This window comes from Cherax quadricarinatus, chromosome 62 (genome assembly GCF_038502225.1).
Source record: "Cherax quadricarinatus isolate ZL_2023a chromosome 62, ASM3850222v1, whole genome shotgun sequence".
Lineage (NCBI taxonomy): Eukaryota > Metazoa > Arthropoda > Malacostraca > Decapoda > Parastacidae > Cherax > Cherax quadricarinatus.
The window spans coordinates 22,389,770-22,408,784 of NC_091353.1; the positions used below are offsets into that span (position 1 = coordinate 22,389,770).

A 19,015-nucleotide genomic window follows, 5' to 3' on the forward strand; every position below is an offset into this window, starting at 1 on the left:
CTTTGATTCATTTGCAACTTTAGTCTTTTTGATAATTCATCATCAGTGTTTTTATATAAGAACTTTTTGGAATTTTGTCTGTATTGACCTATATTTTCCTTGGTTTTGGGATGGTTTTTGTCTAATCTGTTTGCTGATTTGAGAAAACCATTGAGCAAAAGAATATATCCCTGATACCTTTCAGGTTTTATTCACTTTTGGTTTTTATTTAGCCAGGAGAAAGTTTACCTTGGTTATGTTACTTTGGGCTTTACCTATGGTAAACAGTTATTCAATTATGTCTTCCTGTACATAAACCATTGAACATGTGTTTTTCTTTTTGCAGGAAACTGGAAGACAGACAAACATGTCCATCACAAGTTACAGAGAATGGCAGGAGGATTATCTTCAACTTTGCATATGCCAACACCTCAAAGATGGTCATTGTGAATATTCTCATTCTACTTCGTTGGTATAATGCTTCCCACATCATAGGTATGGCAAATCTTAAGCTCAGTGAAAGAGAGGGTGGTGCCAGTGTATAGGACTTAGAGTATTTTGTGGCTGCATAACAGAAAATAAAAAGTGTTTCAGCTTGTGTGGTAAAAGGTGTAAAGTAGCCTTATATTGAAGCAGAATCCAGATCTGTGACCGAGAACTAGTGTGGAAATGAAGTGGTGAGGGTGGCAGGTGAGAGGAGCAGGCATGAGGTCAGGTGTGCCCTGACCCGTGCCTCCAGAGCCGTGCCCCCCGAGCCAGCCATGGGCCAGGGGGCCAGCTACCATCACCACCAGCATCAGGTTCACCAGCAGCAAGTGTCGCACTGGGCCATGGATTCTTCTGATCTCACACACAGCCCCCATCAGGTGCGCCAGCGTGTTCAGTACCAACAGCAACAACGAGAAATGCGAGAACTCCAGCTAGACAGGGAACACCAGGAGAGGCATCAGCAGCCACAGGAAGTAGCCAGCCTCACTGGTGGCTGTTGTGGTTCTGGCTCATCGTGCAGCTGTGGTGGGGGTTTGTCATCAACAGCTGCCATTTATGGTACAGCATCTGCCCCTGATCCCACTTCTCATACAGTAGTGGTGACTCCTCCTCGCAGCCTCCCCCACCACCACCACCACTACCACCAGCAGAGACCAGACTCTCCCATCACCACCAGTGCCACTGCCACAAGTAGTGGTAGATGTAGTGGCACAAGTGGAACTTGTAGTAACAGTAGTGGGTGTGGTCACTGGTGCTCATCATGCAGGGTGCGTGTCCAGCTGGAAGTGGAGTGTGTGGGAGGGATGGAGGCTCGGCCCTCTCCTTCACGTGGAGGTCGACTACGTACCTTAGCCTTCCCGAAGAGGCATCGTCACAAGACAAAAACACCAACCAGGGATATCCCACCACAGCCCAAGAAGAAGAAGACTCCCTGGACATTCAGATTAAACTGCAGGCTACGACCCTCAAAGTCTGAGCCAGAACCAGAGACAACCTCCACTGTAGGCTGTGGTGCGTGCATGTGTCCAAGCTTAAGGAGGCCAGAACCTGATCTCCATGCTCATCACCACCACCACCACTCCCTGCATGGACACCCTACCAGTCAAGATGTGCCCACAGTCTCCAGTGTAGGAGTAAGCATGGCAGCAAGTCCTGGCGGTGCTGTAGCTCTGAGGGCTCCTGTCATTGATCTATCTAGGTTTAACCCAGAAGCTTATCCAATTGAAGACTGGGAGGAACATGCACGGCAGGAGAGAGCACGGGAGATGGCAGAAGGTGTGGAACCACCTCCAGGATTTGCTTCAGGGTCCCTCAGCCTTCCTCAGACACATCACAGCTTCACACCTGCACATCATGCTCTCACACATCTGCAGTTGCAACATCAGCACCAACTGCAGCTACAGCAAGCAGGTGCAGCAGTGACCTCTCTACCTTTAGCCTATAATTCCATGCTTGACCTGCAGTTACTTTTGGAGCGGTCTCTTCGTTTGGGTCTGGCAGGGCCACGTTCTGTTGCTACCTCACTCACAGAGGAAACATTCTTGCAACAAGTTGGTCGTCTTGCTGGGGATGGCTCACTCTTGCAACGTACTGTACATACACAAGTGGATTACATTCATTGTCTTGTACCTGATCTTCTCAGTATAACTAATTGTGTATTCTATTGGGGCAAGATGGATCGGTATGAAGCAGAGCGTCTCCTTGACAACCGTCCGGAGGGAACTTTCCTTCTCCGGGACTCTGCACAAGAAGAATACCTCTTTTCTGTTTCTTTCAGGAGATATGGCCGATCCCTCCATGCAAGAATTGAACAGTGGAACCATAAGTTTAGCTTTGATTCACACGATCCTGGTGTGTTTGCTTCTGATACTGTATGTGGCTTGATAGAGCATTACAAGGACCCATCTTGCTGCATGTTTTTTGAACCCATGCTAACTAATCCACTTGCTCGTACGTTCCCATTCCCATTACAGCACTTGTGTCGTGCTGTTATTTGCTCCACCACCACTTACGACGGCATCAATAACCTCCGTTTACCCAAGCCACTGAACAACTACCTCAAAGAGTATCACTACAAGCAGCGGGTTAGAGTGCGGCGCCTCGACCACTAGTGACACATTGTGAACTGATTTGAGAGTGCTGCTAAATGTGCAAGATACTGTGGGCTATAGTGGTGCATACTAGTTGAATCCCACACAACACTGAATGGGGCACAAACCACTTCAAACTACTAAACCATGAAAGCCACAACTGGCTATGTTCATACAAATGTAAGATAATAAGTGCTGGTGTGGTCACAAGTTTCTGATTAATTATGGGGCAGCCAGTGAGGCTGTCTGGGGATTAACTTCCAGGGAGGTGGGGTTGTGCCCTCAGTTAATGATTTACATATTCTCTTCCTATGTGGGTCATTGCTCATCTTCATATGGTAGTAGCCATTTAGTAATTCAGGCATCGGGCTTCTTCCCAGCTGTGGCGGTGCTGGGGAACACCCCCCTCCCATTTCTAGCCCCCATTCTCCGACCTTCCCTACACACACCCAGTGTTTCCAGAACATCATTATACTGTTAGTAAATAAGTGTGTTTATATTCAACTGCCCATGGAATGCCTAGATACGCTTAAAACTTCGTACTATGTATACACACTCATAGCCCTTCCCTTCCCCTTTTAGAGAGTGAATGTGAGTTTTATGGAGGTAAGTGCTTGAGAGAGAGAGAGAGAGAGAGAGAGAGAGAGCACAGTGTTGGTTGATGATCAATGGTGCTAGCTAGCACCTTGGCTTGACAAGTTTCTGCCTTCAAAATTACCATTATTTCAGTCTGTCTTCTGTGAGTTATTGCTTGTTGGCAATTGATGGAAAAAATACTGAGTATGGTATTGTACAGTATTGCATTGTTTGTGGCATAAAATGAACTTTAGGTCTTTGTAAAGAATTTTGAATCTAGAGAAGAATGTAGATTGTGACCAGATTTTGGGAGTATCTTACAGAGAGAGATTTAGAAGTTAATAAAAAAAAATTGCTGGATCGTATAAATTGTAAGAAATTTGACACACTGCCTAACTGTAAAAAGCTTGGAAAATGTATTTGAGAAATTATGAAAAAAAAGCTATTTCCTATGTATATTAGACCAAAATTTATGTATGCAGCTGCTGTATAATGTCCACAGGTGGATCAGATATAAAGTCATTAAAAACTATAAATTGTATCCCAGAGCTAAAGAAAAATTAATGGACGGTTAAAACACTGACAGTGGCTGATAACAGGAAAAGAAGAGATACAACAACAAAAACAACGTATTAAGTTATATAAGGTTTTGAAAGAATAGAGAATGAAGGTTAAGAAAGTGAAGCTAGAGAGACTGGGAAATTTCTTTACAAATAGAGCGTTATAAAAGTAAATGTTGTGGCAATACTGATAATATGGGGAAAAGACACTTTGTGCACTGTACGGTTCAGTACATTTATTAAAGACAACGTTTCACAAGTGGCTTCTTCAATCCTAATACTGAGACAAGTATTTATAGTGGCAAGAGTCAGGTGCCAACCTGTGAGAGGGTGGTGGTAGTAGTACAGCTGTGGTGAGATGGGTTGGGCTTGAGAAGCCCTTATTAGCATCACCTTACAGCAGTCTTTGAAATGGGCAATATCCTGTTGATCAGCAGTTTGGATATGGTGTAATTGTAACTTGCATCAGCAGTCTGGCAATTACACCATATCCAAACTGACTCATTTCCTGGCAATTTTGCTGTTAGGTCTTCTGTTCTATTGCCTGAGCACAAGAAACTGTGCTCGTTCATCTATCAGAACTATATACCATATAAACACCCAAAAATCTGCAATTTTTGCTAATTTTACACCTTCAAGCAGTCAAAAATTAAAGCCACTAAAGCAAGTTATCCTCAGTTCACATCCCCAGGCCTCTTTTATGCAACATTTGCCCTCTAGTTTGAATACATCGTCACAACAATTTCACCCCCATTTTTCAGCAAATAAATCTATATAAAAATTATCATGGTTTAGGCTATGCAAATAATTGAAACAGACCTAATAAAGATCCATAAAACAGACAAGGTGGGCCATACTCTTAAATAAAATTTCCAGGAATCTAATATTTCAGCCTCTTCAATGCCTATTTCAGACCACTTCTGGTCTGAAATTAACCAAAATCATCTCTATTTTACTGGTATTCTTTCTGATATATTAATTGACATAAAGAAATGGCCAGTAGAACTATTAAAACCACCTAGAAAATGCCTCAAGTTACTATTTTAACCCAAATACAAGGTCAGAGATTATTTGTACCTATCATGCACTGCATGGGGCAGTATCTATATTTATAATGTGTACACCCACTGCACTGACCAATTTATATCTCATTCTAGGCCAAACTGTACCAATCACAGCATATTTAAAGGTTCTGTGATTAGGACATGGATCTCCTTAGGCGACACTGTCCTCTTGTCATAGATCTATGTGAAGAACAGCGACAAGGTTCAAAGGAAAACACACACATGCGCTTGCTTGCTTGCACATACATGTCCACAATGCCTGTGCACAAAACAGACAAAATGTGCACTAACATGTACACAAAACACATCATGCATGGTGTACACAAAAAAAATTTGCATTATACACACACAACACAACCCTTACAAAAAAAAAAAAAAAAAGTCCAGAAAGTGGTACTGATGACTGGAAGGGCACCTGAAATATTGGTATTGGGCAAAGTCGAGTATTAACAGGATTGTCTGTTATTGTCTTTCACAGTAAAACAATCTTTTCTGTATCTACCACAATTGCCATTACTAGCCCCTAGCTGTCCCTCATTAGTTCATTATATTTTTAAGAGTGAGACTGAAGTTGCTAATATTTTCTGCCACACAGGATCATTCAAGGTGCAATACAAACCTTTCAAACTTATTAAAGCCAAATTAGCAAAATGTGTGCTAAATAATGTAGGACAGGCTACAGAAATTGAAATCGTAAATAATACCACAATTGTAGTGATAATTTTTATTGCATCAGCACATTAAAGAAGCAGCTAGTGTGAGAGAAGGTAAGACACTAATGTTTTAAGACAGATCTACCAGTGTTCACAAACAAGGTGCTTAAAGTCCAACATTTGAACAAATGTACAACAAAGATCAGAGATCACTGGGCAGTTTATTTATTTGCTGGGAGCAAATAAATAAACTGCAGATTCACTTTTGGGTATGAACACCTTTAACATTTCTTTACTAAGGAAGCTTTATTATAATATTGACCATCTGAGGAGTTGGCATTAATTTCTGTAGAGTTTTACAAAATATTTTACTCAGCTAACAATTTTTTTATATAGAAATATAACCTAAACAGAAAAGTATAATTTAAGGAATTTTAAGCCTTGCCCTTATTTAACCATTCTCATTTTTTCTTTAATTGTGCAAAGCTCAGAAGAGATGCTCAGATGATCAAATCAAAGTCTAGTAAATGTTGATTTCCCAAAAACTGTGGTGACACATTTTTCCTTCAGTGCTAATCCAGGAATCCAGTTTAAATGTTCTCTTGTAATTTTACCAAACAAGTCAGTCTATAAGTATGTATTACCATAAAAAAAAATATTTAAACCTGTGTTAAATGTGCCCTGTTATTTACAAGAAATAATTTTCTGTGTGTACTCTGTAACACGGGTATAATGGATTTGTTATTAAACCATACCATAGACGGGGCTTGAACCTGCAGTAGAGAGTCGTATAACCCCAGACCGACGTGTTAGCCACTGGGCCAGCTGGCCCAGTGGCTAACACAACGATCAGGAGTTTTAAGACTCTACTGCGGGTTCAAGTTCCATCCATGGTATGATTTGTTTGCAATCGTGTCAATACAATTTTATAAGTCATTTGATATTCATGTGAAAATATTAATTTTTGTGAACATGCAGTAAACCCTCTCATAACATACGGAACTGTGATCACTAATAAGTCACTGTAACTAGTGTTCCTGGTCAACATGGAGGGCATTCCGGGGATCAACGCCCCCACGGCCCGGTCCATGACCGGGCCTCCTGGTGAGCACAGTCTCCACTGTAATTTTCCAGTGTGGAATACATACGTGTCAATCAGCAACCCATGAAAATTAATGTGTGAAGTGTAGAACTTAGGGAGATGATAATGTTGTGGCAGACAATTAAGTTTTTACAAGCAACTTTTTTTTTTAATACAACCTTTCTTCACTTAACGACGAAGTTCCATTCCTAAGTCCACATCGGTAAACAAATTTGTCGCTAAGTGAGGAGCACATAATAATGGTAGTGGGTGTGTGTCGGCCATCCTTGATATTGTTTTAATGCCAGCTTTGCACCGTTTATAACATTTCTGGTATATTTTTAAATGTTTATACAGTAGTGTACTGTATAGAGAGGAATACCAGAGGAAATCAGCTCCAATATACATTATTTAGGTATGCATACTGGTCAGAGAGCCCATCGTAAGTCCGAGTCATTGGTAATTTGTTCCAGAAGGCTGTTAAAGTGCCATTACCGAACGAATTTGTTCCCATAAGGAATAGTGTAAATTAGATTAGTCTGTTTCAGACGACAAAAGCACTTACATTAATTAATACACTTACATAATTGTTCGAGTTGGGAGCTGTACGAAACTCAGGGTACCACTGTACGTCACTAAGTGAGGAGAGGCTGTATTCTAGTAAGTAAAATTTTTTACAGAATACATATCTTGTTAAGACACATGCAACAGTTAGGTAAGTTTATTTCAAAACGTTTTGCCTATACAGTAGGCTTCTTCAGTCAAGTACAGAGAACCCAATAAAAGTAGTAGAGATGTACATTCGATGTAATCAGTCCGTCACCCTCAAAGATGTAGCTTTGAGGTGTTCAGTCCCTCTTATTTGCAGAATATCTTACCATATGGAATGTTAATCATTACTTGAAACCTTTGAAGAGTGTGGGAAGGGTTTACTATCCGACTCTCACTGTGCATGTTAACATTTTCCTCGCCAAACTGTATGAAGCATGTAGGACCTTAACACATCTATACTAAGCAAATGTATACCAAAGTTTAATGCATTTGATAAAGTCAAAGCAAATAAAAGTATACAAAAATATGGGAGGCAACATTAGCCGAGCCCCTCAACATGTCAGCATTATAAAATTAATGGCCACATTTCCTAGCTAAATTGTGCCAGACATACAAGAATTTACCACATTTATACCAGAGATATACACCTACTAAAGAAGAATGCATTTGAAAAAGTAATAAAGTTAATAAAGTACAGTGGACCCCCGACTCAGGATATTAATCCATTCCAGAGAGCACATCGTAAGACAAAATTATCGTAAGCCGATTTAATTTTCCCCATAAGAAATAATGGAAATCAAATTAATCCATTCAAGACACCCAGAAGTATGAAAAAAAAAATTTTACCACATGAAATATACATTTTCCTACACACAGAAAGATACATGCACAATATATATTGTGCATGTACTAGTGTACTAAGTGAAGAATAAATGACACTTACCTTTATTGAAGATGTAGTGATGAGACAGTGTGTCCTGGGAGTGCCTTTTCCTCCTGAGTAATGTAGGTCCTGTTTGGCATTTTCTTCCAGAACAAACCTTATCACACTGTATGCCACTATGATTCTTAAATCTCTCAAACCAACCTTTGCTGGCCTTAAATTCACCAATATGAGCACTAGTTCCAGGCATTTTTTCCTGTTCACCTGGGTGTTAGTCAACTGGTGTGGGTCGCATCCTGGGGGACAAGATTAAGGACCCCAATGGAAATAAGTTACAGTCCTCGATGACACACTGACTTTCTTGGGTTATCCTGGGTGGCTAACCATCTGGGGTTATTTGTTTCTCGGTATTCTCATAAGCCCGTGGTGGCTTATTTAGCAGTTACAAGCACTAAAAACGCTGGAAAAATACAAAATTTATCGAATGTATGCATTCAACCGTCCTCTCTGGCTTGTAAACAATGTCACACTAGCTCAGCTGAGGCGTTCAGGCCAGACGGACCAGATGGCTGTGTTCGGGACGAATGATGTAAGTCAAGTTTTTCAATGTAGGTCGGGGTCAAATTTTTATGCTGACAAGCATCGTAAGTCGGTTTTATCGTAGGTTGAGGCCATCGTAAGTCAGGGGTCCACTGTAATGCTATAGCCTATGCTTAAAATGTTGAATGCTGTGTCCAAAGGTGAGGAGAGATCTGACACAACCTCTGCCTCTGACTCTCAGCAATACTGTGAGGCTGTGGATTTCTATAACACTCTAGTACATATTTGAGTTAACCAAATAACTTTGTTTTGTACGCTCTATGAATAAGGGGCCTATAGCAAAGAGAAAGTCGTTAGTTGACTGCAGGACAGTCTTTGGCTCAAGTGAAGCCAGAGTCAGCAAGGAAGTAGCAAGCTTCCACCACTTTTCCCAAAATATTACTGCCTCTTTTACATTCATAATATAACACTATATCCTGGGCATCAGCTGACAGGAGACTTGCTCCTAAATCTTCCTTATTTTATTAGCCGAACACTATTTTGCTTCATCTAGCAAGGTGTTTGGGATCTCTAGAATATGCATTGTTTAACCAGTCAGCTGGTTAAACAACACGTGCCTCAAATGACATGTATACTGTACCTCCACTACTATTTTTTTTTATTTAATTTTTGGAGAATATGTACAGTGTGGTTTAGCTCCTTATGCAATTTTGGAATCACTTTTTCAGTTGCATTTACACAATCATACAGTGTCATACCACCTTAAAAGAGGGTTTACTGTAATGTAGAAAAGCCTTTAATGTGATCCCTGTGAGAGCTGTCAGTTTTGTCTTCAGTGTATTGGAATTTTAAGATTTTATCACCATTGGTCTGTGCTGTCGATTGCTTTGCCTTTGATAACACACACTGAATTATATTTTATCTTTAAGAAAAAGAATGATGCCTCCTGCACTCGTTAATGAATGTTTTAGTGCTACTTTATATCCTGTGTTCATATTTGCCTCATATTGCTAAGAGTAAGTGTTCAAATTTCTCAGCATCCTTCCTGTGCTGAAAACCACTAGTTTTCAAAGGCATGTCTATGAGTACACTGAGAGCACATTGTCAGGGACCCAAGACTGTTCAACTGCCTCCCAGCATATGTAAGGGGGATTAATAATAAACCCCTAGCTGTCTTCAAGAAAGCACTGGGCAGGCACCTAAAGCCAGTACCCGACCAGCCGGGCTGTGGTTCGTACATCAGTTGGCAGCCAGCAGTAACAGCCTGGTTGATCAGACCCTGATCCACCACAAGGCCTGCTCTCAGACCGAGCCACAGGGGCATTGACCCCCGAAACCCCTTCCAGGTATACTTGAGCCAACAATTTTGTCTGAGACAGAGCAAATGCAGGCAGGACTTGCTTATACAGCAGGTTAGGTTCTAGGCTACTGAGGTAAAGTGAATCATAGCTTTTTTATTTTCCACTTTCAAATGCATATAAAAGCCTGATAACATTTTTACAATATCATATATTAACTCTGACTGTTTTGGTCGTATATATGCGTCTTACGAGCCACCGTTTTGGACGTATATATACTCATAAATTCTAGCGGCTTCAAATCAAGCAGGATAAAGCTGGTAGGCCCACTTGAGAGAATGCGTCTGTGTGGTCAGTGTGCACCATATAAAAAAAATCCTGCAGCACGCAGTGCATAATGACAAAAAAAACTCCGACCGGTGTTTTTTTTTTTTTTTTAATTAAAATGCCGACTTTGTGGTCTATTTTCGTATAGTATTTATGGCTGTATTCTAATTTTCTTGGTCTCATTTGATAGAATGGAAAACATTATAGAAATAGAGGTGATTTTGATTGGTTTTACTATGAAAAGAACCTTGAAATGGAGCTCAAATTAGGGAAAATGTTTGATTTTTGCCCATGTTCAAAAGTAAACAAATGATGTCATTTTCCAATAAATGTCCAACTAGCCATTCTAATATGCAGTCATGAATGGGTTGACATTATTTATACAATTATTACAATATTGCAGTAGTCTGCATAACAGTAAATCTTCTGTTTTTTGTTTGAATAAAAATTCAAAATAGAAAGCAAGAGTAATATCAGAGGGGCCGGGAGATATGACTGATGAACAAAGAAAATGTTATTTTAGAGCCAGGAATGTCTGCATTGTTCATTCTGGGCCCTATTTCGAAACTCATATTTTTTAATTTTTGTGAAATTGGCCAAATTGCAAATTTCTGACCACATTATTGGGTAGTTGAAATCGGTAAATGGGCGGTTTCTTGTACTCGGCCGATAGAAAAAATGGAGTTCTAAAGAAATAGCTATGAGTTTGGTCAACTGGAACAATGGAATTAGTTGAAAATAGGGCTCAAAGTGGGCAAAATCGCCGATTCGTAAATATCTCCTAGGTCGCTAACTTCATGAGAGCGTAATTCCGTCGGTTTTCCATCAAATTTTGTTCTTTTCGTGTCATTACAATTGGCAAAAGGTTCTCTATCGTTTCATAAAAAAAATTTCGACACCAGGAGACACCTCAGGATTTGGGGTTGCAACAGTCAAGGGGTTAAGTGAGCAATAGTGCTAGACTATAAAAATGCATATACAGTACATTCAATACCTACGTTAACCCTTTCAGGGTCAACAGGACCTCCCCCAGACTTGTTCTCAGGGTTGCCAAATAATAAAAAAAAAAATTATTTTTCTTATGAAAAAATAGAGAATCTTATCCCGATCATAATGACACCAAAAGTATGAAATTTGATGGAAAACTTACGAAATTATGCTCTCGCGAAGTTAGCGGTCTCGACGATGTTTACGCATCTGCTATTTTGCCCACTTTGCGCCTTATTTTCGACCAATTCCAGTGTACTAGTCGACAAAAATCATAACTATTTCACTACAGCTCCATTTTTTTCTATTGAATGAGTACAAGAAACCACCCATTTACCGATTTCAACTATCCAATAAAGTGGTCAGAATTTAGCAATTTTGCCAATTTCACACAAATTTCAAAAGATGCCAATTTCCAAATAGGGTCCAGAATAAACAAGAAAGACATTCCTGGCACTAAAATAACATTTCCTCTGTTCATTAGTCACGTCCCCAGGCCCCTCTTACATTTCTTTTGCTTTCCACTTCGAATTTTTATTCTCACAAAAAATAGAAGATTTAATGTTATGCAGACTACTGTATTAGTGTAGAAATGATATAAATAATATCAGCGCACTTGTGAAAGAATATTACATTCACCAGTTGATGTGTATTGGACACTTGGCATGATTTGTTTACTTTTGAACTTAGGCAAAAATTGAACATTTCTGCTACTTTGAGCTCAATTTCAAGGTACTTTTCATTGTGAAACCAATCAAAATTGTCTCAATTTCTGTAATATGTCTTCCATTCTATAAAATAAGACCAGGAAAACTAGAATACAACCATAAATACCATACAAAAATACAGTGGACCCCCGCTTAACGATCACCTCCCAATGCGACCAATTATGTAAGTGTATTTATGTAAGTGCGTTTGTACGTGTATGTTTGGGCTCTGAAATGGACTAATCTACTTCACAATATTCCTTATGGGAACAAATTCTGTCAGTACTGGCACCTGAACATACTTCTGGAATGAAAAAATATCGTTAACCAGGGGTCCACTGTACAGTGTAAAGTCGCTGTTTTAAACCAAAAACACGGTCGAAGTTTTTTTTTCTCATTACGCACTGTGTGCTGCTGGATTTTTTTTATACTGCACACACTGACCACATAGACCCATTCTTTCATATGTAGGCCTACCAGCTTTCTCTTGCTAGATTTGAGGGCGCTAGAATTTATGTGTACTAGTACAGGAGGGCCCCACTTATACGGCAGGTTAGGTTCCAGGCTACCGCCGTAAAGCAGAAACCGCCGTAAAGTGGAACACCCTTTTTTTTCCACTTATAAATGCATACAAACACTAGATAACAAGTTTACACTAACATATATTAAGTTAGCAATAGAACCAGGCATCAAAAAACAATAAAAAAGTACAATACACACATAGTGCACTCATTACTTACCTTAAAATATTTATAGTCTTAATCTAGGGTGAGACAAGTAGTATTTATTGTAAGAAATCGTGTGGTATGTATGGTAATAGCCAGGCTACCTTACCAGGCCACCCCACCCACACATACTATTCTATGATATTTAAGCATCCCAGAGCGATAAAATGTATATACAGTTCACTCATTACTTACCTTAAAATATTTGTAGTCTTAATTTAGGGTCAGGAGTAAGTAAATGAGATAAAACGAATAAATGAGAGAGAGAAAGAATGAGTACATGAGAGGGGACAGGCGCAGAGTTATGTAAACAAACCAGGCGAACGTAAGTTTTGTAAACAAACGAAGTGTACACGTCTGGTTTGTGTACAAGTTACATTGTGTACAGGTTGACTCTACATTGATAGGGTAGAATTAATAAAGAAGAACACTCCCATTCTCATGTAACATCATTTTGAGAAGAAATGAAGCTCTGAGTGAAGGCAATGGAAATAAGTCACACTGACTTTTTTGGGTTATCCTAGGTTCTCTACACGTATGTTATGTATGATAATCTCTGTAACTATTTGTGTATACCTGAATAAACTTACTTACATACATACGAAAGGAATAATTTTCTACAGTTACCCCCAGTAACACATTTTCTCTTATGTTAGATTAGAGAAAATGTTATTCTTGCCGTCACTTGTACAAGTTATGTGGCTCCCACATCTTATATTTGTTTATTTATTCTATTGTGGGGTGTATTTATCATCTTTTTATGTTATGTATCGTGTTTATTATATAATTTTGAAAAAAAATATCATGGATGGATTAATGAAAATGTGTATTTAACGTAATATACGACATTTAATGAGACTCGGTGAGTATTGTTATTATTATCATTTCTAATATGGCGTCACTTGTGCAAGTCGTCTGCTACCACATCTCATTTATGTTTATTTATTCTACTGTGGGGTGTATTTATCTTATTTATATGTTATGCATCGTGTTTATTATATAATTTTGAAAAAAATATCATGGATGGATTAATGAAAATGTGTATATTACCGTAATATACGACATTTAAATGACTCGATGATTATTATTATCATTACTAATATGACGTCTGGAGACATAAGACACTTACCAATTTTAATGTGTACCTGCATGCCAGCACAGTATGTAAGTTTATTTAGGTACAGGTATACATAAGTATAATTATCAGAGTATATATAAAATATGAAATAACTTTTAAAAACATTTGAAATTTTGGAGTTTCCAGACAAAATGGAGAGACTTAGTGCTTACTGAGCTCATGGAGAATGTAAACAAACAGGGTGGGGCACGGTGACCATATTAGAAAGTCAGGTGGGGGGAGCTGTATAGCGAGTTTTGGTCATAATTTGAAATGTCCGTATTAGCGGAACGCCATAAAGTGAAACGCCGTAAAGCGGGGCCTTCCTGTACATCAAAAACCCTGGCGCGTAAGCCGTACTAGTACATCGGAAACCCTGAAAGGGTTAAAATATTTTTGTCCTTAGCTTACAATGAGTGGTGAATATATTTATTATAGGAAGTCTGAATAAATGAAGAATGAGTGTAATTGAAAACTGCTTCATTAGCAAAACTCCTTTTAGTAAAGCAAGGTGCTGTAAAGTGGGGCCCTCCTGTACATAACTCGTTGTAGGATAATTCTCCTCCAACAACCTGCTGTATGGTTTACCTACAAATTATTATCCTTTGGAGATGTTATAAACTGAAATTAAGCTACAAATAAGAATTGAACCAGTTTAACATCAGCCCCTACATGCTGTGGTACACTAGGAAATTCCTTTCATATTTTAATACTGGACTGTAATATGAATAAGACATAAACTTGTACTTGGTAACTCTTCTTGCGAGTACTCTTAATATAAATGGAGTAAAAGTTTGTCCCTACAAATTCATGTGGGGGCGGGTGACGTTCCTTGAGGTCTTGTGAAACTAGAAACTACAAGATTCCAGTAAATTTTCACTATTAAATTTTGTTTCAGATATGGGTTAATTTCCATAGACCATATCTAATCTGGTTGATATTGACATCCATAAGAAATAATGACCAGAATAGAGTTGGGCATGGGGAAAGTCGCTTAACTTGAAAAATGATGGATTGTTGATTTTTTTTTCAAAGGCTTCTCCTTACCTGGAAAGGGTTTTGAAGGGTCAATGCTCCCACAGCCCTGTCTGTGACTGGGCCTCACAGTGGATCAGGGCCTGATCAACCAGGTTGTTTCTTCAGTATAAATATTAAATAATTTTATCATTTAGTTAAAATGTTCAATAATTGCATGTTTACTGGCTACCCTTTATTAAAAATGTTAGATGGCTGAAGAGTACTGGATTATATAGTTCTTTAGAAGTTTCCCTGCTCAATATATTTCTCCAACTCCTGTTCTTGATATTATCAGAAGTAATTTACTATGTTATTTTGGGGTGCCTTGGTGCTAGTGGCGTGCTCTTGATCTGAGGAGTTACAGCTTCCCTTTTCCTTGGATCAAACTCAGTTACCTTCCATTCCCCAGGTGCTGTATGGCTCTTGTAGGCTTAGTGCTCTCCCATGAATATAATGATAATTATTCAGTTAGGAAGAGTTCTGTAATGTATTATAGTACATAATTACTTTTGGACGTACGTGTATAGTGAATTTTAGACCGAGCTGATGAGCTCTTTTCATAAAGCAACAATCATTTTTTGCCAGACAAGCAGTGTGTAATTTCATCGTTGATGTAATTATAAAAGTCATTCTGTAACAAAATACACATTAATGTAAATAATACTGTGGAACAAAATTTTGATTGACCCCGAGATATGTTGAGTAGGAGTAAATTGACTTGTTATATGGGTTACTGAATCAACATGTATTACCATAAGTCAGGTCAGTCCACAGCAGGATTCTAACCTGTGTACACTGTAGCAAAGTACACAGTACTTTATCCACACAACCAGATCCCAGGATTGGCCTGTGTGGATAAAATATTGAGTACTTTGATGCAGTGCACATAGGTTCAGATCCTGCTGGAGAGTAACAGATAATGTTTGCAAATAGTATTTCGCCTCTGTGAATTGTTAAGCATGTATTACCATGTTAATCCATAAATATCAATGCCCAAGAACATTCTAAAATATTTTTTTTCCTAATGAGTATTACAAGACTCAACATTTGTTTGGTATGAATAATAATGTTTGATGTGCGTGCAAGCAGCTCCTGTTCAAGACCTGTCAGTGACTTTCTCCTGAACAAAAATTACAAATATTTGTCACAACTAAAATAAGGCAGTGACATGCAGTTATCTTCTGGATTGGCATTTTGGGTTTAGCTTATCAGGTCATGTGTAGTGTGGTACATGCTATGGCAGCCTTTGTATTCGTGGGCGATAATTTTTTTTTTTTTTTAACCAGTTACAAGTGTCGGCCATGAAATAGTTTTGTATTGCTGTATTACTTCGTATGAGCAAATATAAGAACAGTATTACATCCTTCAAGATTACTGCTTTTTTTTTGTGTGTGAATTGCATGTGTATGCCCCTATTTGTGTTTTAGGGGTCAAGATTTGGCTCCTGCCTGTGTTTGAGAAATTGTTTTTAATGTTCATTCAAGTTTGAACTTTCAATTTAGATTTTCTTTATGCTTGAACATTGAAATACATTTTTCATAGTACTGTGTTCTCAGTAGGAATCTCTTAAGAATGATAAATATAAGCAATAACTGATTGCATTGTGAACACATTTTGTTCAGCTCAGCCAAAGGATGCAGGTTCAGTCCTGGGCGAGTGGAGATGAATTGGGCAAGTTTCCTTAAACTTGCTGCCCCTGTTTACTTAGTAAATTAGTATCTGGGTGTAAGTTGACTGTTGCTGGTTGCAGCCTACGGCCAAGGACTGAAGAAACCCAGTGGACACTAGCCACGTCGCTTGGCTTTTTTGGTGAATTAAGGGTAAATTACTCACTGGACTTCAGCTGAAGAAATTTGTCTTGGGGTCATGGTGTACACTTGCTTCCAGTGTGCTTGTGGATGTCCTCAAGAATGGAGGTTTATTTTTCCTGGCTCCTGTTGATTTTATGTCATCGAATTTGGTAGCAAGTTGCCAAGTCATTTTGATTGAATCGTGTTTTGATATTTCACTTAGTGTTGACATAAAGTATATTTTAAGACAGTCTATCTTTAGTCCAAGAAAGCTGTAACCTTTCCTAAGTTGACCCTTGTTCAATACAGTAGACCCCCGGTTAACGATATTTTTTCATTCCAGAAGTATGTTCAGGTGCCAGTACTGACCGAATTTGTTCCCATAAGGAATATTGTGAAGTACATTAGTCCATTTCAGACCCCCAAACATACACGTACAAATGCACTTACATAAATACACTTACATAATTAGTCGCATTGGGAGGTGATCATTAAGTGGGGGTCCACTGTATATAAAAATGCCAAAATTTGATATTGCCATTTCAACCTTGTACATTCCACTGGAATTGTATAGGAAGTTTGTAACAAACTTCACAAGGCAGTAACGTGACTTTCGTGTTTGGCAATACAGCATCATTATGTGGGATTAATAGTTGCTATTTATTGGTAAGTAACGTAGCTCATTACGGTAGAAATTGGTTAAACTTTTTTTTGGTATAAATTCATGGTAGAAAGACAGTGAAGCATTGTGGACTGGTTTACTTTGGGTAAAGGTTCTTTGAGTCATGAAACAGTAATATTTTGCCTGGTGCCAAGTGTCTACCATATTTGTCAATACCTGCCATTCTATGGTATTGTGTAATAAAGACCCAGATATTGAGGGTTTTGTAAGGTTTTCACCATATTTCCCCACAAGAGCTCTGGCTGGAGGACACAGTGGAGAGAGTTTGAAGTTGTCAAGATGTCAGCATGAGTGGAATGCAAATCATTTCTGCAGATAAAATTATAAATTGCTAATGTATGTTCATTGTTAAAATTAGGTATATTGTAAAAACCAGGAATCAAAATATCTAACAAAAGAAAATTACAATCTCATCCCAACTAATATCCAACTGGACTGAAATAAGGCATTAGGTTAGACTTGAAGCTTAGTGACATCTTGAATTTGAAATCTGTTGAGTTTTGTTGCTTAATGTCCATGGATACTAATTTTTTTTGTTGGTGCATGTTCAGGGATTTTAATGTTTTGATCATTTTCATATTGTGACTAATACCAGTGTTTGGTAAATGTGCTAAAATTATCTCTTGCCAGCCTGTGAGGATAGAACTTCCCTCACAACCGTCTCACGGTTACATACTGTACGTAACTTTATATGTCAGTTTATATACTGGATATATCAAAAGATGAATGTGAAGTGCAGTATAGAACTAACTGCAAATTAAGAAACTTTAAAAACTTTTCTTGTGTGTATTTATTACTGTATTCCAGTTGAGAATTTAATGTGGAGCTGGATTGTGTATTTTATTACTTTTATAAGGTTGAGTATAGCACAAGTTGGGTGCAGTGCAGGCTATAAAGGAGTTAGGAGAAGCAAATGTTTTTAGTGAGAAATACTCATCATGGCTCTAAATTTCAGTTAAAATAGCTTTTAAAGGATGTATTTGTCTTTCAGTAGATTACTGTACTTTTTGTTAATGTTTACATTCATGGGGTTTAAAGTGAACAAATTTATATTATGTGAACTCTAAGTTGTGATAAACAACTGTCAGAGTGAATATCAACTGTGCATTATGTTTATATTTCTCTCTGTGAACAAAGATTACTTTCCTCGTGTTCTTAAATGAGGGAATCATTGTATGTGAGTCTGTGTTTACTTGGGGGAAGGGGCGGGTTAAGGATACTACAAATGGATGAATGTGGATTCATTCTAGTATCCTTGTAAATATTAAAAATATATACATGGATCTTTGAACATACGTACTGTCTTCACGCTTTGAGCGCGCCAAGTTAAAGGTGTAGATTCTATTGTGCGCTTAGGGAGAATGACCCTAAACTGTAGAGGTATTTATGTGCCACAATTAAGGAAATTTAGGAAGCTCTTCCGATGACTTGGTTGGCATCTGTCAGCTGCCACTACCGTGTCTGATGTACATAAAATACTATTATACTTTAAAGATGTCATTCTTTAACAAAATGTTTCTTAGTTGGCTAAACTAAGGTGTACATAGAAGCAGAGTTGTAAGGACTTTTTCCTTATTTTCTATTGTGTATGAACCAGTCCATGTTCTCTTGGCCGCCTTTGTAAGGCATTCAATAAAATATCTTTGGTATTGCTGCTGGTTTCAATGTTTCCCTCAATTATTACATAGCACTCTTAATGTTAAATCACTTGCATCTTAAGTTTTATATACAAAAATTTTGTTTTAACAAGATATTTCCCATGCTTCAGCTACTTTTCCTCGTATATCAACAACCTTCCAAATACTACCTCTTCAAGGGGGGCTCCTTGGCGTGGTGAAGAGGCTCTTGGTCTGAGGAATTAGCCCTGTCGGTCTTCTTCCTCAGACCGAACCTAATTA

At 38.4% G+C, this 19,015-nt stretch overlaps 1 protein-coding gene across 1 annotated transcript; it reads left to right on the top strand.

The window, feature by feature from the left end:
- The first annotated feature begins 297 nt into the window (after nt 1-297).
- Nucleotides 298-18,768, top strand: LOC128687223 (uncharacterized). The gene has a single exon (XM_053774550.2). The coding sequence runs from the start codon at nt 741-743 to the stop codon at nt 2,577-2,579; it is 1,839 nt and encodes a 612-aa protein (XP_053630525.2). The 5' UTR covers nt 298-740; the 3' UTR covers nt 2,580-18,768.
- The last annotated feature ends 247 nt before the right edge of the window (nt 18,769-19,015 follow it).

Coding starts and splice junctions, on each gene's coding strand:
- LOC128687223 (XM_053774550.2), top strand. CDS start 741: ATGGGCCAGGGGGCCAGCTACCATCACCACCAGCATCAGGTTCACCAG.